Source organism: Mustela nivalis, assembly GCF_964662115.1.
Source record: "Mustela nivalis genome assembly, chromosome: 6".
Classification (NCBI taxonomy): domain Eukaryota; kingdom Metazoa; phylum Chordata; class Mammalia; order Carnivora; family Mustelidae; genus Mustela; species Mustela nivalis.
Window position 1 is genome coordinate 82,092,121 of NC_139025.1, and position 26,642 is coordinate 82,118,762.

The following is a 26,642-nucleotide window of genomic DNA, read 5'->3' on the forward strand; positions in this document are numbered from 1 at the left end:
GTTCTCCCAAAGGTAGTAAAAAACCCAGAAGGAAGAGGCTGGACTGAGTACACAGAAGTGAGGCTGATCAGGATGGCCTGAGAGCCAGGGACAGGCAGTCCATTAGTGACTTCATATCCACAGCCACAGGAGCCGAAGGTGGCCGGCAAGAGGGAGCTGCTGAAGATGTGGCCCCTTTTCTCCTTTAGGATCCATGAGCAGGCCTCTCCCTTCCACCACCTAGCCTATCTTCAGGGTCTTTCTTCGAAGCTCTCCACTGGTACACACCACCCTCATGCCGGGAGTGCCAGCTGGGTGGGGCCCTTGGTGTTGATGGAAAGCCCACAAGGTGCCAGGCACTGGTGACAGCACACACATTGGCCGGCAGGGCCATATTCTGGGTTCCGGGACTGATTCACTGAGTTAATCAGTATTTATTGAGCAGGCAGTGGAGGTGGTGGGACGAATCAATTCCTGGGCTTCCTGCATGTCCTTCCCAGCAGCAGGGGAAACATCCAACAAGGCTGCAAAGGCCAGGGAGCCAGGCAGAGCTCAGCAACACCAGCTCCAGCCCTCCCACCTCCCAGAAGACTCTCTGGGTAGCCAGCCCTCCCTTGCTCACCAGCAACCCTCCCTCCCCTCCAACACCCCCCCCTCCCCCGCCTTGGGAGCTGTGATAGTGCAGCATGGTTTGGGAATGGTGGAAGGATCTGGAAAGGGGAGGTATTCCCTGATGCTGTTTTCCATCAGGCTGTCTGGTCTTTGCGAATGCTCACGTGGCAGCAGCACGGGGCGGGTCAACACACCAGGAAATGGAGACTTCAGGCCACCGACTTGGAAGATCCAGACCAATACCGATTGTGACATAAATGACACCTGTTTTGCCCTTGGTAGCCTCACCTTTCCAGGCCCCCCCCCCCCCGCCCCGTTCAGGTTCTGTGGCCTCCTCCCTCCAACAGACGACAATCAAAGGAAAAGTGCTGCCTGTGAATTTAACAGGGAATCCACTTCCCTTGGGGGGCATTTCTGTTGGAAGCCTTTGTCTAGAAGGGGAAGGCCTTCCCATTCCACATTCAAGGAACTCTGGGACCACGGAGCTGGAACTGGTTTCAAGAGGAGGCGGCTGGCAAGTGTGCCCCTAGAGCTGAGGAGGACTCTGAGAAGGAAGTGGGACAGTTCCACAAGCAGGCTGCCTGGCTGCAGAGTGTGCCGAAGTCTCAAGATTCTCCCCGCCCTCCTCCAGAGATAACATGAAAGAGGAAAGGCTGTGGGTGACCTTGAGCAAACTGCTTGGCTTCTCTACTTCCTTAGGTGTAAAATAATCCCATGTATTCAGACTTGCTGAGAGGATTAGAGATCATTACCATAAATTTCCAGCAGTTAATGACATTATATTTGATGCAGAAAATGTGTCCCTTTCAGAAATCCTGGATCTTTCCTTTTATGAAATGAGTAACCAGAGCCACCCCACCTCCCATAAAAAGGGACACAAAGGGGCAGCAATGGTGAGGCACCACAACCATAATTTATTACCCAAAGCAGGTTGAGGGATTCCAAGCATTGGTCACGGCCCTCCCCAGTTATAGGAAAGACAGAGCCTCTTCAAACTTAGTCTCCACTCCCAGCTGAAGGATTAAAAGGCTGCAGCCCAAGTTATGTCATAGCTACAATATCCTCATTCTTGACTAACTATCTCAAAATACCAGATGGGCATCAAGTGATTTGGACCCCAAATCTTACACAGGAAAATCCTACGATTAAAATAAGATAGGAGCGATCATTCCAACAGAATGATACCAACAGTGTTAACAGTCTATGAGAAGGAGAAGGGATTTCTGTTTATAATCATCAGGATTAAATGGAATTGTCCATCATCATGAGAGTGAAGGGAATGCTGACCCTGTGGGACGGGAAGACAGGTGCATTGGCCAAACCCTCCTGGGCAAGTCTCCCAGGAGGACTCCCCTTGATTGTTGCCCTAAGGAAGGAGGCTCCTGGTTGACTAGTGACAAAGGAGCCCACAGTGACTGCCCCTGAAGGAACGAAGGGTGGGGTGGGAAGTGTGGGGAAGGCTGTTGAAGTTAAACAGAATTCGGAGGAGTTGCAGAAGAGGCAATCTTCCAGCAGTATTGAGAGCTTGCCTGACTGTTCCTACTTTTGGAGAATGTAAGCTGGTTGGATCTCACACAGGATTTCAGTTTTGGGTTTTTTTAAGTTGATTTTAAAAATTACCCTAGACCCAGGAAGGTTAGTTCCTTAAAGTCTCCTTTTATCATCCAACCACAGAGCACTTATGTCTAGAAAGACCATCTATGAACTGCTGACAACCCTTTAACCCAGACCCTGAACTGAGATTTTTCATGAAAATCAGTTTCTGTGCCAGTCAAGTCTGATCAAGTTGTCTCTCCATAACTTAACTCCCAACCCCACCTGGCCAGTCAGTGGAACCAGGAACCCAATGGGCAGATTTCTTTCCTCACTTAACTGAGGCATTCCAGGAAGAAGGGGAGTTCCCAGCACCTGCCTAACAAACTCTGCTCTACTTGCTGAACTTTGCTTTGTATGAACAGGTAGGTCACTCTGCCTGCAAATTCCCCCAAACTGTCCCTACTTGTGTTTTAAGGTACACTAGTTCCTCTGTTGTTTAAAGCTCTCTGCTTGTAATGAATTATTTTAATTATTTTTGCTACTCAAAAGAAACTTCTGCATCAAGCCCCGCCCTGCCAAGATACTGGCACAGGGCTGGGGGTAGGGGGTTGAGGGTAAAACCCAATTCATTATTAGGGATTCTGGTCCTTGGGGTCACACTTCAGCATGACTTTCAACCCCAGTCCCTTTCTGGCTGTTTCAAAGGCCTCCAGAGCTTTTTCCAGAGGAAACCTATGGGTAACTAAGGGCTTTACGTTCACAGACTTGGAGGCAAGCATCGAAATTGCCATTGGCCACCTGTAAAAGATCACAAATGTCACATTCAACCTATAAGAGGAAAGAACCAGGTCCCCAAAGCCACCAAGCACAAGAACAGCTTGGCTCTATTTATTTATATAGCACTATGGTTCTACAAGGTCTACTCGACAAACAATGGTAGAAATGATCTTGTGATTTACAATCTGGGAGTACAGAGTCTATTTATTCCCAACGCCTCCACCCCACTGCAATGTCTGTCACGAAGTCTAGAATTCCTTTGGCATGAAGGCATAAGGCATACAGAGGCCACTGTGAAAAGGCAGAAAAGCCTCAGAGAAGCAGCCAATGATATGCCATCCATATTGCTCTGCAGCCATCCATATCCCTCTGGCTTGGCAGAGTTTATTGGGAAATGGCACTCTGCTGACAGAACGGTCATAGACTATAATGGTGGGAGTAGGGACACTCCTGGGGAAGGTGGTCCTGGGAAAGTTCCCCTATTGGGGAGAGCCTAGAGCCACAGAGCATGAAGTAAGTGAACTAAAACCCTCTCACTTCTCAGGGTGGGCCCTGGGATCTGGGGTGGAAACCAAGGGACTTGAGTTCTTACTGTGGTTCCCTTTTCTCTCCTTCTTTCAGGGGGAAAATGAAGAGCAGGCCACTTGAGGAAATGAAGAGACATGCTTCCTTCAAGATCCCCTACCTTCCCTTCTTCCCTCTGCCATCTCTACCCTCCCGTTTTTTAACCAGCAGTGGTGCTCTCTCTTTGGACTCCGACCATGACATGTGGGTGTCAGTGTGGCTCGGGAGTGCTTCCCATGAATAAACGGGGGCAACTCTTGGTCCCAGAGGCTGAGCAGGGGTCTTGCTATCCGATCGTCCCCCCTCCCCAGCTCACCCACCACATACTCACGTGTTGCAATATCGAAACACGCCCTTGATGTCCACCTCCCGGATGGCCGCATGCACCAGGGGCACAGTGGTCATCTCAGGGCCCAGCCCTACGAGCACCAAGGTCCCACCAGAACGAGTAGCCTTGAAGAGGAGATGAGAACAAGAAAACCCAGAAGATCAGAAAATGCAGTCTTTCCATTCAAAAGGACTTTTGTCACATAAGTATCTGTTTGCATCAGGTGAATATCCAAATGCTCCAGAGAATATGATTCTTTCTCTATCATTTAGCTCTTCCGTATGTCAGCCAAACCTAACAGAGCAACAGAGTTATCTTCTTGGAGGATCCTGAGATCATACACTTTACCAGTGGAGGACCAGGCCCAGTGGGAGCCCCTTCCACTGTCCACAAGATCCTAGGCAACAGCCCAGGATCTCCAGACCCCAGCGAGAATCTTCCCTACAAACAAGCTTAACCTTCAGCTCCTGAGCATCTCTCGGAGCTTTACTAATTCCATACCAGGTGCTGGCTGAGGTGCCTCCTCATCTTAGCACCCACCCCTCCTCCAGAATGTCAACTCCACAAAAGACAGGATCTTTGTAAAACCTCTAAGGAACCACCCTCTTGGTGAGGAAACTACCAAGCACATACAGATGGGGAGAGCCATTAGAATTCTATGGCTTGAACACTGCCTTATATAAGCACACTGGCTGACATTTGGAAATTTTTTTTTTTTTAAAGATTTTATTTATTTATCAGAGAGAGAGGGGGAGAGAGCGAGCACAGGCAGACAGAATGGCAGGCAGAGGCAGAGGGAGAAGCAGGCTCCCTGCCAAGCAAGGAGCCCGATGCGGGACTCGATCCCAGGATGCTGGGATCATGACCTGAGCCGAAGGCAGCTGCTTAACCAACTGAGCCACCCAAGCGTCCCTGGAAATATTTTTGTTCCAGAGACATTCATCCCAATAGTATCATCAGCCACAATGGATTTTGTCTTCCTTGAACATTTATCTGCCTTATCAGTTCCCTCCTTGGCGTGGGCCAGACATGGAAATTTCTCCTGATAATCTCTTCCTGATTCCACAAGAATGCTGTGCCTGCTCCAGAGATTTTTGGAGATCACTGTGGCCAGTGCTGTGAGAGACAGAAGAATAGTCCATTTGCCTCAGTTTTCATGACAGTTGCCAGCACCAAGCACTTACTGGAACCATTCTAAGTTTAACCAGTGGAGCTACAAAGAGGCCTGCACCACAGCCTCTATCTTTGAGGGGAAGGATACACCAGGAAGACAGGCCTGCAGCACGGGGGTGACTCTGGAATTTACACGTTGGATGGATCTGTGAGACCCTCTCAACCAGCTTCCTTGTGTGTAAGATCAGGATGACGCCTCCCAAGCCGAGTGGTTGGCCTAACAATCCTAGTGCTCAGCACTAGATTGGGCTCACTGTCTGGCACATTTTTTGTTTTTAACTGAAGCACAGAGTTCCTGACAAACCACCGGTGACTTATCAACACTGTTGGTAACGGGGGAGGCTCTCTCCCCACTGGAAAAGGTGGGGTGGGGCGTAGAGTCAAAGTTGTGACTGAGCCACACAAAACTTGTAAGCGAGAAATTTTCTTGGAAACTGTTTCGCTATTTGCATTTCCTCTCCACCTAGTGAGGAGGACGATGACGACAACGAATACTGCCAAATGGCCATCCCAAGGTGCCAGGATGCTGACCACAGACAAAGGAATGCTTGGACTAACTGACCATTGTTTTGTGGGTGTGATCTCTGCACCAAGATGACATGAATTCTACCCTAAGCCTTTGCCACGTCTCCTCCCAAAGATTTTCTAATCACGAATCTGGCAGGAAAGTGACTCTCGGGTATGTCCGTATAAGGTGCCTCCACCTAACCTGCCCGTTGGCAGAGTGACCTGCAGCATTCTGTAGCATCTGTCATGCAGAATGGCTCCATTCCTCATTTGGGAGAAGTAACAGCTTCAGGTGTGGTGAGGCCCTTGGGCATTTACCTCTGCACCCACCTCAGGGAGCCTGGCAATGGGGCCCCCACCAACAGCTAGAGAGAGATGCCAAGTGTTCCCAGTGCTTTCCAGGCAGCAGAGAAGAGGAACAAAGTCTTGCATTGTGAAGCCATTTTTTTTCCTGCCTCTCTGTGGATGGGGGTCACTAACTCGGCCAACAACTTGGCCAAGTTGGCCAACAACTTGAAGATGGCTGGATGCACCTTATGCATCAGAGCCCCCAAGGTCCCCAGCACAAAGCCAGGGCACTGCAGGTGCCCAAGACAGGTCACTGGTTGACTGATCACACAGACCCATTACCCTCTGAGTTTTGGGTTCTCTTTGCCCCTTCCCACAAGGCAACCATTATCTCTGACGGCGGAGGAGAGGGTGGGCTGACCTCGACTGGAACTTAGGACAGAGCGAAAGTGGCAGCTGTTCCTCTCCTGTCCCACCTCTTCCTCTCAACCCTAATGCCAGGGGCATCCTGGTGGGCAAATGACTAGGCAGCTCAGCCAGGGTACCAGACTGGCATTCCCCAGCAGGTCGTGAGTGGTGCAAAGTGCCCTATTGCATGACCCAGCTGTGACTCAGAAGGAAGGAGGAAGCCTGCGCTGCTGTGGGACAGCACTGTGGGAAGCAGGGCAGGAGTGCCCGGAGTGTAGAGGGGACAGGCTGCTGCTACTGCTGTCCTCAGCCCTGTCCCTCCCTCCTAGCATGGCTGCCCACCGGCTCCTTGTCCCCTCCTTCCCTTCTCTCCTAAGCAGCGGACAGAGTAAGAAAAGCTCAGGCATTGGAGCAGTGTGCTCAAGGCAAGTCACCAGATGAACTAGTCTTCATCTGGTGCACATTGACAGCACATTTATAAAGCACCCAGCAGAAGACCCAGCGCATGGTAGGGCTGGAACCTAGAAGGTATTCTTTCTCCCCTCATTTCATCATACTTGGATCATCAATGCCACTTCCCACCCTCGTGTGTCTACGTGTCCCCGCCACTCCCCTTTTCTGGCAACTTCCCATGAATTATGGGTGGGTCCCTGAGGGTCAAATCAGGCATTGGTAGCTTATCCATTCCCAGGTCTGGGAAAGAAGAGCAGCAGCAGACTGTGACTCTGAAAAACACCCCACCTTTGTGACTACATTAACGGCTGTTGCTTTTTAACAATGACTCAAGGACTGCAGTTTTCCTCAATAAAGGAAGAAAGGGATTTCCCACACACAACTAAAGCATGGCTCTCCCTTCCTCCTGTTGATTTTTTTTTTTTTCCAAGAGTCCTTTTATGATCACAGATATGATCACTTAAGGGGTGGGTCTCTTAACATCTTTCAAGGGCCATATACAGCTATTACCTCATGCAAGCCTCACAATGACTCAATAAGGAAGGATGTGAAGCAAGTGAGATAAAACAAAATCCAGAGATACCGAGATCACCTCATTTTGTCTGGAGGTGGGGGGTCGTCACAGGAGAGGTGCCAGCACCCCTTACTGCTGCCTGCCATGGGCCAATGCCCCAAAGCTGCCCACCAGCTCTGACCACCCTCATCCAACTCACATAGATGCCTGACTGGATGGCAGGCTCCGCCCCTGTGCACTCGATGGTTACTTCCGGCTTGCACCCCAACAGACCTTCCACTTTACTGGCGATTTCCTTAGGGCTCTCCTTGGAAATCTGAAGGACGTTATCAGCCCCAACCTCCTTGGCTTTAGACAACCGAGAGGCAGACAGATCTAAAGGGGAACGAAAAGCTTCTTTACAACTGAGAACTGGCTGGCGGATTAGGAGGAAAAAGGTGGAGGTGCAGGTTTTAATGGTAGCGAAGCTCGGGTGTAGTGGATGGTGTCCACGAGCCCAGCACACATACTCTCTATACCTTTATAGGCTCCCCCTACACATCACAGCTGCGCATGCGCAAGATCTCCTTCCCCTCCCCCATCTCTCAGATCACTTCTCAGACACCCACACTGTTCTGCACCCCCACACACCCCTATACACCACACCACTGCGCATACACTCCCTCTCTCTCTGACAGGTAACTGCTCCTCACACATAACACTTGCAGATATCTTCTACACACACTCTGATACCTTGTTTGCACACAAAACATACTTGCTTATACCCCTACTCCCCTTTACACATACTCTACACAATGCTACATACTTACACACACACACACATTCTCTCTCACAGATGCCTTCTACACACACACACACACACACACACACACACACTCTTCTATACCCTACATGCTTCCATACATACTTCCCTGACCCACACATGCTGTCACAGATAAGCTCTCCTCACACATACACACACTTCCCACCCATACCACACACATCACACACAAACACCCTCTTATAAACATATACATCCCACTAACTCCACATCACACACACACACAAGCACACCTTCTGTGCCTCTGGGTTTGGCCAAATGGGCCAAGGGCTAAGCCACTTCTTAGAATCAAGTGAGCAGTAGCATCTGAGGTCCACACATAAAGAGCCAGGCCCTCTTCTCCACAGCATCTACCCTCTCCCAGAAGCTTCAAAAGAGCCTCCTCCTGAGCCCTGAGCTCGTCATCCCCTGGGTAGGATTTTCAATGCTGGAACCCAAGGGAAAAAAGGAGAAGCCCCTTTAGAAACCCAGCACCCCAGGAAGAGAAGAGTTCTTATGCCCTTGCCCCATACTATAGGCCAGCTGTTTCCTCTTCAAGAAGATTTTCAAAAATTTATTACTTATTTTGAGAGAGATCGCACAAGCAGGGGGAGCTGCAGAGGGAGAGGGAGGAGCAGATTCCCTGCTGAACAGAGAGCCTGATGCAGATCTTGAGCCCAGGACCCTGGCAGGTGTCAAACCAACTGAGCCACCCAGGCACTCCCCCCTTCAAGGAGATTTAAAAAGAAAACCTTCTTACCAGTCACCAGCACTTGAGCTGCACCCATTGCTTTGGCTACAATCACAGTGACCAGTCCAATCGGCCCTAAATAAAGCAGGAAATGGGAGATGTTTGTGAAATGTTAAACATCAGCTCATCAGCTCTCCCCCTTGTCCAGGCCAGGCTAGGAACCCTATCTTTTGTGCACCTCTAGCATCTATCCCAGTGCCTCACACATGCTGAGACCTTAACAACTGTTTGAATGGTTAAGTAAATGAATATATGAAGAATTGTTCTCTACATGAAATTTTGCTTCTAGTGCTGAGTTCTATTTAATTCTCTCAGACCTCAGAGCTAGAAATTTGCCCTTTACTCTTGGATACTGCTTGGGGATAATATCAAAGAACCAGAAGGCTCAAGGAAACATATATTTATTAAGAGAATAAGATGTCTTAGGAGGTCTGGATACATTGTCCTATTCTCTCTTTGACCCCTACCTTCTTACACCCCATCACATCTCCCCAAGGAGAGAGACATCCTTTACAGGTGCCCTCTGACGACTACCTTAGAGGGTATCATTAAGGGAACTGGCCCCCTGGATTGACCCAGCTGCTCAGGAGGCTCTAAGTCGTTCAGGTACCTAAAAATCAGCCCAGAGACCACCTCTCCCCACAGTATCTGCATGCTAGATGACATCGTTTTAATACAAAAAACCAGACCCACAAAATGAAGCTATGCAGATTATCTTTGAGGATTGGCTTTTTCACAATGCCTTTGAAAATAATTTTGTTGAATTCCCCCCAAAATCAAAACATTGGAAAATAATTGACCAGCAAAGAGGTGATTAGCTAAACAAACTACAGTGGGATATCATACAGCTCTTAAAAACTATGTCATAACTCTTTCATCTAGTGTCATGGAAAGATGTTCATCATATACTGCTTTTTTTCTTTAAAAGGGGTAAAATAAAGTGTGTTTAGCATGGTCTCATTTTAAACAAAACCTAAAAGATTCTACATGAAAATATTTACTGCGGTTCTCTCCTGCTGATAGGTGACAGGGCTACAGGTCAATCTCTCTCTATATATGTACACATGTGATATGAATGACTCCTTTTTCTATGTCAAAAAGGTATTACTTATGCAGGTTTAAAACAGAGATGTCACCAGAATACTACACTCTGTGAGCTCACTGAGGCAAGTCTGTTTTACACACATCATCTCTCTTAGTCCTACAGTCACTTAGCCCTGTCAAAATCAGTCCTGAAAATGTATGAGGACTAACTCAAAATGGGTTAGACTTGAACATCAAGACTTAAAACCATTAAAACTCCTAAAAGAAAACACAGGCCATAAGCTCCTTGACATCAGCCTCGCCATGATTTTTTGAATTTGACACAACTGAATGAAAGCAGAAGTAAGCATGGGGAGCCACATCAAACTAAAAGGCTTCTGCACAGCCAAGAAAACCATCAACAAAATGAAAAAGGCAATCTGCCGAAGGAGAAAAAATATTTGCGAATCATAGCCGGTAAGAGGTTAATACCCAGAAACTATAGAAAGAACTCATACAACTCAATAGCGAAAAACCAAGTAATCTAATTTTTAAAAGAGCCAAGGATCTATAGACATTTTCCTTTTTTCTTTTTTTTTTTAAGTAATCTCCAATGTGCATGCTCTACTGACTGAGTCAGCCAGGCACCCCCAAGCAGACATTTCCCCAAAGAAGACGAACAGATGGTCAACAAGTACATGGAAAGGTGCTCAACATCATTAATCATCAGGGAAATACAAATCAAAACCACAGTGAGGTATCACCTCACACCTGTCGGAACAGCTACTATTAAAAAGACATGAAATAACAGGTGTCGCCGATGATGTGGAGAAAAGGGAATTCTCAAGTACTGTTGGTGGGAATGTAAATTTCTGATCCCTGTGGAAAACAATATGGAGGTTCCTCACAAAATTAAAACTAGAACCACCATGTAATCCAATAATTCCACTTTTGAGTATTTAGTTGAAGAAAATTAAAATCACTACCTCAAAAAGATATATGCATCCCCTTGTTCACTGCACCATTACTTACAATAGCCAAGATATAGAAACAACCTAAGTGTCCAACCTAAGTGGAGATGAAGACACAAAGAAAATGTGGTCTGTCTGTACACAGTGGAGTATTATTCATAGTCATAAAAGGAAATCTTGCCATTTGTGACATGGATGGACTCAGAGGGCATGACGCTAAGAGCAATCAATGAGACAAAGACAAATACTGTATGATATCGCTTACATGTGGAATTTAAACAAACAAAAGGAACAACAAAGCTCACAGATACAGAGTACAGATTGGTTGCTGGGGTGAGGGTGGTGAGAGGTGAGTGAAAGAGGAGGAAGGTCAAAAGATACAATTTTCCAGTTATATGAGATAAATACATCACAGGGATATAATGTACAGTGTGGTGATTGTAATAATAATACCATATTGCATATCTGACTGTTGTTATGAGAGTAGATCTTAAAAAGTTCTCATTGTAAGAAAAACTTTGTGACTATGCATAGTGACAGATGTCAATTAGACTTCGGGTGGTGATCATTTTCCAATATATATATGAATATCAAATCATTACATCATAATCTGAAGCTAATGTAATATGTCAATTATACCAAAAAGAAAAAGCTGTGCGAGAAACACCAACCAGATCACAACCACAGGGAGCATGAGCATGCTATCTGTGTCACTAGCATTAGACACTTTGAATGGTTTTGTTTGTCCAGGTTTGTTTGGGTGGCTGGAAGCAGGGGTGGAAAGAAGGCAGCCAGCTGTAACCCTAACAAGCAGAGTGCTGGCTCACAGTGGACCAGACTCCATTCTGTCCACTGGTCATGAACAGGTCCCACCTCATTCCTGGATGGACCGAGACCACTTCTTTGGCATGATGTGAAAGTTCCAGAAGTTGCCTTTCCCTCTACTACCAAAAACATGTCCCTGTTTCCTGTCAAGTTAAAAAATAATTGTAAATTGTTTTCTTTAAATGACCGAAAGGGTTATATTGCCTAGGAAATGACCTCAGTTACTATTATGCCTGCAGACGGTTTATTTAGCAGAAAGTTCTGGTCATGGAGAGAAGGGGACACCATAATCCTCCCCACCCCCAGAAAGATTTAAGGACCAATTTCAGACATTGCGGGGGGTGGGGTGGGGCAGATGAGATAGACAGAGGGATTTCCACATTCCCCTTTAAGGAACTCATAACTAGGGGGTCATCTGGTTCTTACCGGCTCCACACACAAAGACCTTGTTCCCCAAGGTGATTCCAGCTCGCCGGCAGGCATGGATCCCCACAGACAATGGTTCAATCAGGGCCCCTTCTTCAAAGGTGACATTGTCAGGAAGCCTGGGGTGTCATTCAACACACTCAGTTAGTCCCTTTGGGTTAATAAAAACAAGAGCTAATATTTACTGAACATTTATTAAATGCTGAGTAATTTACATATATTCCCTCATGTAAATCCTTGGAGAGTTCTGGGGCAGGTAGTAATACTCCCATTTTACAGATAAGGAAACAAAACCTTGAAGAATTAAATGACTTGCTTCTAAGGTTCAAAACTAGTGAGAGGCTCAAAGGGTTTGAAATGGAAACCAGATACGCCTGATTTGAGAGCCCAGGCCACACTGCCCTGCTCTGAAAATTGTTTTCTTTGGACAAGTCACTTCAGTAAATGAACACATTATGTTTGCTTTAACATGTTATCCAAGACAAGGTATGGTATGGCTGTCACTAATAAATAAAGAATTTCAGGGCCCCTGGATGGCTCAGTTGGTTAAGCATCTGCCTTCAGCTCAGCTCATGATCCCAGGGTCCTGCGACGGAGCCCCGCATCGGGTTCCCTGCTTAGAGGGGAGCCTGCTTCTCCCTCTCCAGCTTCCCCTGCTTGTGTTCCCTCTCTTGTTGTATCTGTCAAATAAATAAATTAAAATCTTTTAAAAACATAAAACCAAATAAATGAGAAGTTCATCTAACAAAAGGTTAATATAACCACATGTCAGCATCTCATCTGCTTCTCAAACTTATGTACAACAATCCCAACTATGAGCAGCTTTGCAGAACCGTGATTTAGAACCTGGTATCACTCTGTTGTCCCCATATGGTATGTTTCAGAAGAACCACATCTGATGGCAGCAGCTGCTTGGCTGTCCCTGGACAGGTCATGATGGGGAAAGGGCCTGTCTTCTGGCAGCTGATTAAATGCTGTGTCACCTTCTCCACCGAGCTCTTGGTTTTCACTTGAGTCCACTTGACCCTATTACCTACCCCACTGACGATGACAGTAAACATTTGCATAAGGCTTTACAGATTAAGGGCTTTTTCATCCATTATCTCATTTGATCCTCACCATGACCTTGTCAGGCAGGAAGGACAGGCTTTATTTTTACCTTTATTCTACGGAAGAGGAAACTGAAGCCCAATGACATTCAGAGACTTGCCCAAGGTTACAAGGCTGATGAGCTGGAAAGCAAGACTTGAAGCCAGGTCTCCCCACTACACATCCTGTCTGTCCCATTACTAGCTGCCTCCTGGTACAAGTGGCTCTGTGGATAATATCTCATTTCTGCATGGTCCTTGCTGGCCGGTAGTTTTATTCAGTGCCCCAAACCTCCCCATGCTAGAACATAAAATCCCTCAAGTTTGAAAGGAAAGACAGGTGGCAGCCAAAGTGCTCATTCCCGTGATGCATCACGGAATAATGAGGCCCGAAGTTTGCGGGCCAGCTGCCCCGTCTTCACCCCCCATGACATCCCTCTGCTTTTCTCCCACAATCCCCCTACTTCAATCCTCATCTGCTTAGATTGCCTCTGTCACCCCTTGTACCCACACCACCCACCCCACCGATTCTATAAAAGGGACAAAAGTTTGAAATGAAATAATGAAGACTCCCAAACTCTTCCAAGGAACTGTCAAACCACACTCTCTCTGGGTCCTCCTTCCCCGACCTTGTTCAGTGGGGATTGAGGGAGAGGGAGGATGAGAGCACCCTAAGCTTCTTCTCCGCTCCAATCAATCATGACTTTATAAATACCAGAGAATAAGACAACTTGTTGGTTTTCACAATAAGGTTGAGGGAATAACCAAAGGGTAGAGGATGACCAAGAAGCCAAGGGGGAAGCAGGAAGATAAAAAAAGAAAGAAAACAAGGTCAGTAGGAAAATAAAGAGGTTGTGACAGTACAAGAATCCTCATACAGAAACCAGAGAGGAGGACGTGGGTCCAAGACTGATGTATGGACTTGAGCAGAAAGCACCCTGGGAGGAAAGGAGAGATGGGGGGTTGCCTGTCCCCTATTCTGCCCTCCCATTAACATCACCAACACACCCTCCTCCACCACACCTATTCCCAGTACAAGGCTTCCTTTCAGGCCTAATCTATACTTATCCCCCAGACACAAGGCCATGGCTAGGATACATCATGGCCCCACTTAATGAGCACCTACTATGTGCCAGGCCTCATGTTGAATACTTGATATGCTTTTCTCATTGAATTCTGTCAGTAAGTCTATGCATTTCATCATATTGGTGCTATTACCATCTCTATTTTACAGACAAGGACCTTAAGGATGCAAAGTTTAACAGGCTGAAGGTCACACAGTTGGTAAACAGCAGAGACCCATGGTCAGTTTTAAACTTTACCATTTTGCTTTTCTGCCTTTCAAGAAAACCTTGTTTGGTACCTCCACTTGGAAAGGGCCCCGACAAAGTGGGCTGGTTCAGGAACCACTGGCTGAAAGGTGGACTCTACACCCATAAACTGCTTTCTTCTAGAGCAGTTAGGTGTTGACTTAAACTTACCATGAGGTCTGGCCTGTGACCCCTCTCAAGGCTTGCAGTGGGCACTAGAAAACTCAGATCTGTCCAACTGCCCCTGTGACTGGCAGCTAGCCTCCTTCAGGCAAGCCCCAACCTGGCCAATGGAGTCACAGCTGGGGCCAAGCCAGAAGGGAGGAAAACATACCTGCCAGAAGGTCAGAAGGAAAGTGGCAGATCAGCACCCACAGCTCCATGGGCTGGGACCCATGTGGAAGGGGCAATATTTCGCCTCTGCCAGATACAAGTCCTCACCCCCAAACCACTTCAAGTTGGGATAGGGTAGTGAGCCCAGGACAGGGACCCAAGCTTGACTCCTGGCTCTTCCCTGTGCCCAATTAGCCTCCTCCCTCCAGCCTCTGCACCCCTCCACCAAACTGCCCACCTCACCGCTGTTCTTATGAAGGTTAATTCAGATAAATGGTGCAAAGCATTGATGACCACAAGGCCAGGCATGGAGTACTAATAACTGTGACTCCACATGCATTGCCTTATTGGGTCTTCAGGTGACTTAAATGAGAACAAAGCAGCGGCAGGTGATGTCATTTCCCCCAAAGTCACTCACTAGGAGGGAGGGGATCCAGGGTCCCGGAGCTCAGTGCTGGCTCCAGGCCATGCTTCCTCAGGAAACCCCCAGTGGCTGCTGTTACTGGTGTTGTGAGCATGGTCACTGCTGTGCTAAGTTCTCTTTCCTGGGAGCTACCCTGGAAACCAGTAATGGAGAACGAACTACAGCAGGTTATCCGCAGGATAACTGGAGGGGAGTGAGTTTGGCAACAATCTTCTACTGTTGCCCTAGGTGAGGGGAGCTCAATGCCAAGACTAAACCAAGTGGTCTGAGTCAGTCTCGGCCCTAGGCAAGCTACCTTCCCCCAGTGCCACCAAGAAGGGCCTGTCGAGGGGATGTTTCATGTCTGGAATTATGAGCTGAAAAGAACAAATCACCACAGGAAACTAGAAGAAAGAACCCCAACCAAAGGGAGAGAGGTCCCAGGTGGCCAGGTCAGGTCTCGGGCACTAACTTGTAGCAGAAGTCAGCGTTGTGCTTATAAAACCGGCAGAGGTTCCCGTCATCAGGGGGCGTGGCACAGAAGAAGATGGATGGCGACAGATTGTACCGGCCAATCTTGCAGAATTCATCCATTTCTCGCAGAGCGCCAGGCTCGATGGCAACACGATCCCCTGGAGAGGAAAATGCGAGTGGGAGCAGCGCTTCTGTGAAGGGGGTCATGCTCCTGGGCAGGCGCCAGTGGGGAACTCTGTCCCAGAGAGCCACCCCCCTCCCTGGGACCCAGGGTGCACCAGACAAGTCCTATCCTAGAGCTGCCACAGAAAACTTGGGATGCAGGATAGACTCACACTCTGGGAGAGAATGACCAGCCCACTTCTCCACAGACTGGTCTGACCTACCCTTTCACTCACTCATGGAACAAGCCAACCCTCCACCCCCAGCTCCACAATCACTTCCCAGCTTGGGAAACAGAGAAAAGCTCCCTCTCTGAGGTAAGCCAGGACCCAGCTCAAGCTGCTGTGTGGGGTTCGCAGGCTTTTTCCACTTCACCTGCTTTGAAAATATGGGACAAGTTCTCACCAAACACAAGAGCCACAATTACAGCATGTCTTAAGTTCAGTCTGGTTGTATTTAGATATAACTAGAAGTTAACAGAGTCTTGGGTTAGGAGGCTGGCTCAGGCAAAAGACCCAGGGAGGTCTGAGACTCTGGTGGAGAATAACACTCAGGCTTGTGAACTAGTGTCCTTCTCCTCTTGTCCACTTGTCTCTGGTTCTGTTTTAAGTTAATATTTAGGTATTGATAAAATGGGCCAGATTACATGGATCACTACATGAATTCTGATAAATGTACTCACCTGTGTAATATGAACACCCATCATCATACAGAACATTACCACTACCTTGGAAAACTTTTCTTCGTGTCCCTTCCCAGTCACTCCTCACCCCCTAACCCCAGAGGGCTGCACAAGGTGAGCTGGGGCCTCCTTAGCCTGACACGAGTCACCCGTGGGAGGTTTGCCCTTTACTAAACAGACACGTTAATTTTATGTCTTTTTGTGTTAGAAGTGCCTATAGAAGAGTGCAGAGTCCTGGTATGTAGCTAGTGTTCATTAACAATAGTGGGGCAGTGATGGTACTAGTAGTAGTAGTAATGTAAGTAGTATTAACTATTTTTATTGTATTTATCACTATTATAACTATCTGAGCTGGTGTTATTGAACAGGAAATCACACTCTAAGATAGCCAGATTGTATAGAAGTTAGGAATTCTTCCATGCCTTATTGATTCTTTAAGATTTATGTTAGAATTTTAGAAACAAACGTAAAGAACTACTCAGTGAGTGCTCTTCTTCTTTCTAGACTAGTTGATTAGAACTTTCAGTCCAAATCAGCAAGGGAAACACTTCAATAAAAATTTTTGTGTTTTACGGATGCCTGGGTGGCTCAGTCTGGTTAAGCATCTGCCTTCCGCTAAGGTCAGGATCACAGGGTCCTGGGATCGAGTCCCACATGAGCCCCACATCAGACTCCCTGCTCAGCAGGAGGCTGCTTCTCCCTCTGTTGCTCCCCCTGCTTGTGCTTTCTCTCATTCTGACAAATAAATAAATAAAATCTCTAAAAAAGGATCCACAAAAGTCCCTGCAACCACCAAAATGTGCTGTTCCACATGTAGGCACCCCTCTGTTTTCTCTGCAGCCCTTGCTCCAAATTATGTTCTAACACTGACAATGAGTTCTTCAAGCTAGGATTCAAGATCCATCATCATCAAGTGGGGTTTTGTACGTCTCAGTTTTGTCTTCTAATGATTATGTTATAATAAAAGAATAATAACTCACAGTTGTATAGTGCTTTTTAAAGAGAGACTTTAATACAGATTACTAATTTTTAACATCCCCACTAACTCCCCAACACAGAACCTCTACTCTGAACAGCACAGAATTATTAGCAACCCAGGTATGTTACACTTGCCTCCATAATTTTATTTTTCTGTTCCTCTTAACCAGAATATTCGCTTCTGACCTCTTCACGAACTCAAATACAAAACTGTTCTCAGTTCTCCAGTTGCTGGACAGCCCAGTGGTTCTGAGCACTTGCTTTAGTATCAGAAGACCAAGGCTGGGACCCCAGCTTGGGATTCGCTGGTGTGGGACCCCGGGCAATCACCATGGTTTGCTTTCTTCATTTGTTAAGGAAGAAAATAATGCCTACATTAGAGTTGTTTCAACAATGAAATATATAATTATACATGTAAATATTTAACATGGAGGCTAACAAATAGTTAAATCAATGAATATTAGCTGCCTTTTTCTTCCTGTAATTATTATTGTTCAACGTCCAGCTCAAAGACATATCTCCTCCATGAACCTTCTTTAAACACCTCTGCCTACAACAAATGCCCTTTCCTTGAACTGTAAGAGCCCTATTCTTTTTCACACCTGATAGCACAGTATGGTTTTTTGAAAGATTTTATTTATTTATTGGTCAGAGAGAGAAAGAGAGCACAGGCAGGCAGAGTGGCAGGCAGAGGCAGAGAGAGTAGGTTCCCCGCTTCCCTGCTAAGCAAGGAGCCCGAAGTGGGACTCGATCCTAGGACCCTGTGATCATGACCTGAGCTGAAGGCAGCGGCTTAACTGACTGAGCCACCCAGGTGTCCCGCACATTATGGTCTTATTCTCTAATTACTTCTATTTATATATGCCCTGATGTCTGATCTCCCCAACTAGATCAAAGTATCCAGGGATTGGCTCTTCTCAATTTTCTGTATCCCTCAAAGCACCTGGCAGAAGGTGGGACCCATTGTAGATGCTGACCAAGCACTTCTTATAACTTACATTTAAAGAACCCCACTCTGTTTTGACTGATATTAAGGGATCTTGTCCCACAGGTAAGAATCGATCAGTGGCTGTTGGGAACTATGAATCTTCCTCTTGGGGATAATGCCACAAAACCTCAGGGGCTGCCTCGACTTCTATTCAGAATGAAATGAAACCCAAGTCCAGCTTCTTTAGGGCCTGGCAGTTCCTCTCTGTGTAGCTGTGCTGAGGCAGTCTCATAACTGACACAGAATGGTGTCTCCTGCCATCCTTCTCCTTATCTCGAATCATCTGCTGTCATCACCAGGCTGTACAGTGGCCTCCTCAGCAAAGGAAGGATACAGTCAACAGCTGGCCTTGTCACACAGCTGGGATATAATTCACTGATTTGGGGAACATCACAGGCTACCACAGCTGAGAAGTCCTCCCTCCAAGAGAATGAACTAAACAAGTCTAGAAAAATACTCGTGGTTTTCCAGTCATCCAAGAAGATCAAAGACTACATCCAAGACCCTGTTTCTCAGCAGGTGGAGGCAGTTTGTGTTTCCTATGGCTGGAATATTTCCCCCACCCCTATACCTAGCTTATCCCTTCACTGCCTTCAGATGTTGGGTTAATTGTTCCTCCCTCAGAAGAGCCAGATCTGGTTAGAAGGTACTGATCAAACCGCCATTCTTCTCAGGCCCTCAACACAACAGTAACTAAGCAGCTGTACGTGTGTTCCAGACCTGTCTTCCTCTGTGAAAAGTCACATTCCATGCGTGTAGAAATGGAGACTGTCTTATTCACTGCTGTAACCCCAGGGCTTCATAGAGGGTCCGGCCCCAAGAAAGTACACACAAATATTCATTTATGCTGAGGAATAAATAAATCAGTTAGTTGAAGGGTTTTGCTGACCTGGTTTTAGGTGCTTGACCAGTGATCCCACTTTTACAACTGTCCCTGAAGCTTCATGACCCAGCACCATGGGCTTTTCCACAATAAAATCACCAATTCGACCATGCTGCCAGTAGTGGACATCTGAGCCGCAGATCCCAACAGAATGCATCTTCAGCAGCACTTCTGAGAAGAGGAAGGAGAAAACAAGTGAGGGAAGGCACAATGACGCCTCTGCCGTCTGAGGCACCACCATGCTTTCCCTCTGGACTCTACTCATCGGGGTGCCTGGGTGGCTCAGTCGGTTAAGCGTCTGCCTTAGGCTCAGGTCATGATCCCCAGCGTCCTGGGATTGAGCCCCACATTGCAGTCCCTGCTCCTTTTTCTCCCTCTGCCCCTCCCCCATCCATGCTCTCTCTCATTAGCTCTCTCTCAATAAATAAAAAAATTTCAAAAACAAACAAACAAACAAACAAACACCCCAAAGAAAAACAGTAGTTGTGCTGTGAGGGCATTTTCTAGATGTAATTACCATTTAAGTAAGTAGACCCTGAGTAAAGCAGAGTACTCTGCCTAATATGGGTGGGCTCTACCCCGTCAGTTGAAGGCCCTAGGAGAAAAGACAGGTTTTCCTGAAGGAATCCTCCAAGGCTGAAGCATCAACTTTTACCTGAATTTCCAGCTTGCTGGTCAGCCCTACAAATTTCAGACTTGCCAGTCCTCACAATCATATGAGCCAATTCCTTAAAATAAATCTCCCCTGCCCTGTCCCTAGAGACATATATAATAAACCTATATATAAACAAATGTATGTAATAAATCTCTCTTGGTTCCATCTCTCTGGAGAACTCTAATATACTGTATAAACAAGATATTAATAGGAAAAAAAAATGTATCAACCGCCTAAGGGAAAAACTCTTTTCTAGGAGATAACTGATGCCACACAATTAATATGCTATGCCTGCTTCTTACCTATCTTGACAGAAAGGCTGGCAAAATCTAGGCTTGGCAACACTTTGTGAGCTATCTACGTTCTTCATGCCTGTCGTTTTGTTTAAGAATGCAGCTTTAGCTTAAACCATCCAAAGGTTTCAAAGGGTATTTCCCCCTCACGGGTTTGAATATGTGAGATTTGTTGGTATTGTTGTTGTCAGTTTTCCAAGTTAAAAATAATGATGCCACCGAGCCCCTTTGCTGAAGTAAGTGTTGAAGGATTACTGGCCTGGTCTGACTCAGATGACCACGTTGCAAGTATCTCCCTGAGAAAAAGCTCTGTCTTAGAAAGACAAAGAAACCTAAAGCTCTGCGGTGCATTCAGGTGTCTCACACCCTGCCCTTGCCAGAGATCACCATCAGTCCACCCCAGGTGTGGCTCTGTAGAAACTTCTCTGTCCTTGGCCTTGGTAACAGAGTAAGAAATGGCAGGGTGCAGATGGAGATCAAGGTAGAGGAAATTATCTGAGTTTCCTCTCTTTAAAGTTACCAACTTATAATAAGAGGTTAAATCTGACTTGCTAGAATGCCAGCTGAAATTTACCATCATTTCTCCTTCTAATGCAAGGGCAGCAAGAGACAAGTGAGAGCAGAATGCCGGGTCAGAGAGAGAAACAGCACCAGGGTCCTTTGAGTCCAAGACAGCCCTTGTTTGGCGACTTCTAGAATCCATACCGATTTCTCAGGACATGGTAAGGGGCCTCTTTCGCTTCTCTGAACAAGGTATCTTGGTGAAAATGCTTCAGCCCTAAATGTGTATTACATGCTGAACACTGATAGAAACAGCTATTGTCTGTATGTTTATAAATCAATAAGCCAGCTGACCTTTGAATAGCAAAGCTCTGGGGGCTCCAGGAAAGCTGCCTTCAGTCCGATGTTCGCACATCCCCAACTCACCCAGGACAGAGAGGAGACCCGAGTGGTTGGGTTTGGGGTGAGTTATCTATAGACACTCTTCGCCTTACTCCTCTGCCTCAGTTCAGAGTCCCGCAGATTCTGAAGTGGGACTCCATGGTTGGGAGGGATTGGAAAACTGTCAGCAGGTTATCTGCCCCAGGGAACAGGGACCATGACTTCCCCAGGTACACACAGCACTCCAGGAAATGTGCTTGTCATCTGGGTCTTGCAGGCTCGCCCAGTGAGAGGCCAGAGGACTGGAACAAAGGTGGCAGGAAGCCTGCCCCAGAGTTGATCGGGACCCTGGGGCAGCACTCCATGCAGCCCCTCCCATCCCCACTGGACTGAAGGTCCTAGTCTTCCTAAAGTGATGCTCTCTTTCTAATTAAGAGATTAAGTTCTACAGACTCGCTCATTTTCAAAGCTTTGGTTAGGGTTAGGACAGGATCTGGCCACCTGAATAGCGGTTTAAAGTACACAGAGTAACCCAACTCTAGGTTAGGTCAAATGAGGTACAACTCTGCATTTGGTCCAGAGAGGTATTTTATGTCAAAAACTCTGGGACAAGTCAGCAATCTGATACGGTAACTCTTCTGAATCTATCACTGTTTACTTTATGTAGCAGTCAAGTTGAATCTATCTAGTCATGCTGTGGATGACAGACTAGGTTGACAGCTTAACAAAAAGACAGTTGTTGTTGTTTTTAAGATTTTATTTATTTATTTGAGAGAGAGAAAGAATGAGTGGGGGGAGAGGGAGAGGGAGAAGCAGGCTCCCTGCTAAGCAGAGAGCCTGTTGAGGGGCTTGATCCCAGGACCCTGAGATTACAACCTGAGCCCAAGGCAGGTGCTTAAATGACTGAGCCATCCAGGAACCTCCAAAAGATAGTTTTTAATTGGAGGCAAAGTCATAAATAATAGGGAAAAAGGGGTAAGGAACAATGCACTGGTGTCTTCAGATTAATAAGAAACAACAAAATGTAAGTCGAGTATCCCAAGGACCTACCATTTGGGCCTGGTTCAGGGATAGGATAGTTCTCCTGAAGGAAATAAAAACAGAAAAATCATTTAGCATTCATAATAACTTTCCCTTATGAATATTTTCAACTGTTTAGTCAATGTAGAGTTTTACTCAAATATTTTTTCTAAGAATGAACACAGGTTCAGACCATAGGGCAGCTGCGCGGATGCCTGAGGGGGCCCCCTAAATCGTGTTGTCTCTAATTCCTTACCCCACCCCACCCCATGGTGCAATTTGCCCTAGACTAATAAAAAAGTGTACTAAACGTTCCCCTAGGCAGAAAGGATGTTTGGACTGCCATCCATATCAGATCCTTCCCTTCTCAAAAAACACATTCTTAAGATAGAGATTTGTTTGGTCTGGGAAACTCTTATAGGGAGAAGGGTGAAGGCATCTGGTAGTAGCACGTGAGGGCTTTGACCTCTAGACACGCTGAAAAAAATGCACACTGCTGCTCTTCCCTTTACATGCGCACACACCGACCAGCGCTCAGCCCTCTCTTCTGAAACCTCCCATGTGGAGTTTTAGAGGCCCTTTGGGAACACACAAGACCTGCACCTAGGCCACCCCCCAGGTTCAAAAAGCAATCTGAGCTATTCGGAATTCATAGCTATTATGATTATTTACCAACTCTGCTTCCCACTGCAACGAGCTGGGAAATTCATGGTGACAAGAAGGAAGGACACTGTGTGGCCAGATCCAAGGGTTCATTTTATGAATTCCTTGAAAGTGGCCAAGAAGACAAGGGAGGTGAGATGTTCACTGAACCAGCTATGCACCAGGCAATGTTCTGGCTTTACGCACATCATGGCACAAGGCCCACAGTGTGCAGAAGAGAAACCCAAGGCTTGGAAGTGAAATAAGTTGGTCAAAGTCATAGCGCCACAGAGTGGCTAAACCAGAACTAAACCTGACTCCTCAGCATGCCTCACTACATGCCACTGCACACCAAGGTGGAATATACCTTTTCTCCTTCATTATCTCTGCCTCCAACCAAGCCAGCCCTGAATACCTGGAAAAAAATCAAGCTCAAAGCAACAGCTGGGCCCACCAAGTAGCCCTGGGTGGCTAGTGATTACTACTGTAAACATTTGTTGGAGGGGACAGAGCGACCAATCTTTGCCCTACCACCTGCCATAGCTGCAGTGACTTTCCTAGACACTAGAGGGTGCTGTGCAGATAGCCTGGCTTTTCCCTAGTGGCTGATTGCGTATTATCTCCTTGCAAATCAGCTTTTCCTTTTCCTTCTTTCTTGCTGACTCGAACCACCCTCACCATTCCGCTGGGCTCCTGACTCCCCTCTCTGCAGGAGACATGCCACAGAAGCACAAGACCGTGTTAAGATCAGCCCTTAAGTCTGTAAATGTTATCCTAAGCAAGGCTGTGGAGATCATGGTTGAGAAAGTTATCACCACATGATTACTAAAAAAAACAAAACAAAACAAAAACAACTTGCTTTTCATTTGTGGTTCCTTGGAATGACGCTGGCCACAGTCCTGTTTGCTTAATCTCTTTTTCTGTCTCAGATTTCAGTGATGATATTCTTTCATTCACCCTATTCCTCATCTACCAGTTTCTTAGCTCCCCTGAGATCCCCAGCTTTCACTGTTCCACCCCGCAGCCCTTTCATCCCCAAAGTTTTGTTATCAGGCATATTCATGGTTTTCTGAACAGGATTTCTTACCTTTCTTGAATGACAGTTAACAAAGGGATAAAGGGGAGTAGAAGTAACTGTTCTTTCCTGCAGTTATGTCGGTCTTCCAGCCTTTTTCACTTCCAGTCAGAAATACATCACATACGTATCCTCCCTTCCAATCCCTCCAGGTCTCCCCCAATCAGTCATGGAAATACTTCAGGAAGAACTCTCTGTGGGAGCTTAGAATCATTCCAGGTGCCTCTTGCTTCCTGTTATCTTGGATTTATTTCCTAAATATATTTTGTTAAATTAGCCTGAAAGTTTATTTCCTAAATAGATCCTCATGGGCCTCCACTCTCTACTTCCACCCACAGGGCTGAGTTCACACCCTCGGTGCCTCTTGCCTGGGTTGCAGTAACGGCCTTGACATGAGGAGAAATCAAGGGAAAATGCCTTTTCCCTCCTGCAGCTGACCCGAGTAGAGCAGGGGAACTCACACTCTGGAACTGAGCGATGTGCAAACCCAGGCTCCCCTTGCCAGTTGCCTGACCTCGGGGCACTTACGCAAGCTCTTTGTGCCTTTGATTTCCCTCTCTGCGTAATAAGGATAATCATCAGACACAGTGCCCCACTCACAATAAGTAAATTAGCTCTTGTTACAAAAGAAGTAGAACCGAAGTCCTCTATTTCCTATCATTAACTAACTCTATGATTGAACCAGCTCTGGACAGCCTTCCTTGTCCTTTTCCTCTTGCAAAGTGCACTTTTTCAGAAACTGTTTTGGGGACAAGTTATTTCCCTTGTTGTCATGTCAATATTAAGAAAACTACAGTGCTCCTTAAAAGGCTGGCATTTGGGAGAGAGGGAAATAGGATTCGGGCAGTGTTTTAGCCTCATTCTACCAGGTGTTGTAAAGTGTGTCAAGCCAAGCTCCCTGCCTTAGAGTGAGAACTTGGAGGCCGGCCTCACCTGGGGGCCTCCAAGCTCTCATTCACCACCTCCTCCCACCTGCAAGGCCTCCTGACAACCTGCCCACCAGCTGCTCCCCACACTTATGAGCAGAGCAGGCGACCTTACTTTGCTTAAACCTTCCACCTCAATTTTCCTCCTCCCTTGAGCGTGTTTGGAGCATAGGAGGAAAATCCAAAGGTTTCCTAATTGGCCATTTGGTCATAAATGGCTTTGTTCTAGCCGCATTAGCCCTGACAAACTTGGGGTCAAAGTAGAAGGGTCGACTCTCCCAAAGTCCACTGAGCCACACTCCAGCCCATGCCCTCAGGGCTCCAACCAGCCTCCTTCCGCTAACAATATTTCTTAAAATACAAATCCCTTTAAAGTGCCCAGTGGCCCTGGTGGACCCCCAGGCTCTGGAAGCCTCCTGCAATTCCCAGTACACCCTGGGGCTCACTCCCTCACCTCCTGGGACCACTTCCCCACCTTCAAGTTTCCACAAGAGGCAGGAAGTGAAGGGAAGGGAGATATCTGGGGTGACTTCCTAATGCTTGTGGAAACTCAGGGAGATGGAGGTTTGGATGGGTTGGAATTGCAGTGCCTGGGGACATCCTGGTGGCAGCGGGCAGGGGGGGGGGCTGTCCAATAGGTGGCTGTACTCCTGGGACCGAGAGACACAATGGCAGATTGAAACTATCACTTCCTGTGAGAAGACATCCCTGTCCTCATGGGGCTGGGAAGGTGGTCCCTTTCTCTCCTTTGAGCTTCCCAAGCACCTAGGACTGGATCCACACAGGATGGTTAAAAGTCTATTTCATTCTCAGCTGTGATAAATAAGTCAATTTTTAAAAATTAATGTCCCCCTAATTCAAAATGCACAAACATAACCATGTATGATTATACCTGTTGATGGTTCTATAAGCAAATATATGAAGTCTCTCATCTTTGTTGGATGTTCTCATTTGTTAGTAACATTGATTAAATGCTGCGTTCAGGTCTAGGAAATGGGACATTTACATTAAAAAAATTATTTATCTAGCTATCACTTTGTAAAATCTGAATATATTCCCTCCTTTGTGTAAATCCGATTTTGAGGGAACTGCCAGTTTAACAGCCACACTAGAAGACTTACCAAGTGGATGCCAATACTGTGGAAAGTACGTATTTCTCCCCTTTCTTAATTTCTCTGTGATACACTTTAAAGATTTTATTTATTCATTTGACAGAGGGAAAGGGGTAGGCACAAGCAGGGGGAGCTGCAGGCAGAGGGAGAGGGAGAAGCAGACTCCCTGCAGAGCAGGCAGCCTAAGTGGGGCTCAATCCCTTGACCCCAGGATCGATCATGACCTGGGCTGAAGGCTGACACTCAATCAACTGAGCCACCCAAGCGTCCCTCTGCCATGCCATTTTAAAAGAGCAATTTCCAAAAAATAAAAAATAAAATAAAAGAGAAATTTCCCCCATACCCATAGTTCTAGCTTTTCCCTCCAGAATAGGGCTACTTTCACTACACCTCTTAGTAGTACTAGGATTTATTACATAAAATGTTAAGATTCTATTTGTGGTACTGCTGCTACTTTTGGGGGTGGGGGAATGAGCTTTCTAGGCCTATTGCAAACAAACTGCCCTTCCACAGCAGTTGGCAGAGATGGCAGGATTTGCAGGATTTGCAGGATTTAATTTCCTGTTGTTTATCTGGTTTTGGTCTTGCTTTATTACTAAAACATAATTAAGATAAAGGGAAGTGGTATTTCTTCCATTTATTTTCTGTTTTTTTTTTTTTTTTTTTTTTCAGGAGTTTTATATTCTATTTTCAGTGCCTCTGACTGATAAATCTAGTTCAGGTGTTAAAGGGTTAAGTAGGCTGCATTTCCTCCTCACTCTTGCCTGTAATCTCCCAGTTTAATCCAGCTGCTACTTAAAAT

At 46.5% G+C, this 26,642-nt stretch overlaps 1 protein-coding gene across 1 annotated transcript in view; it reads right to left on the bottom strand.

Moving 5' to 3' along the window:
• Positions 1 to 1,485: 1,485 nt before the first annotated feature.
• SORD (sorbitol dehydrogenase) overlaps positions 1,486 to 26,642 on the bottom strand; it is a 32,866-nt gene continuing 7,709 nt past the window's right edge. The window contains exons 2-9 of the mRNA XM_082735339.1: positions 22,116 to 22,149; positions 19,242 to 19,406; positions 15,541 to 15,700; positions 11,935 to 12,053; positions 8,699 to 8,764; positions 7,339 to 7,514; positions 3,800 to 3,921; positions 1,486 to 2,925 (exon numbers count right to left, since the gene is read on the bottom strand). Of these exons, the coding sequence (XP_082591465.1) occupies positions 2,760 to 2,925; positions 3,800 to 3,921; positions 7,339 to 7,514; positions 8,699 to 8,764; positions 11,935 to 12,053; positions 15,541 to 15,700; positions 19,242 to 19,406; positions 22,116 to 22,149 (1,008 nt within the window). The 3' untranslated portion in view covers positions 1,486 to 2,759. The remainder of the gene's footprint in view (positions 2,926 to 3,799; positions 3,922 to 7,338; positions 7,515 to 8,698; positions 8,765 to 11,934; positions 12,054 to 15,540; positions 15,701 to 19,241; positions 19,407 to 22,115; positions 22,150 to 26,642) is intronic.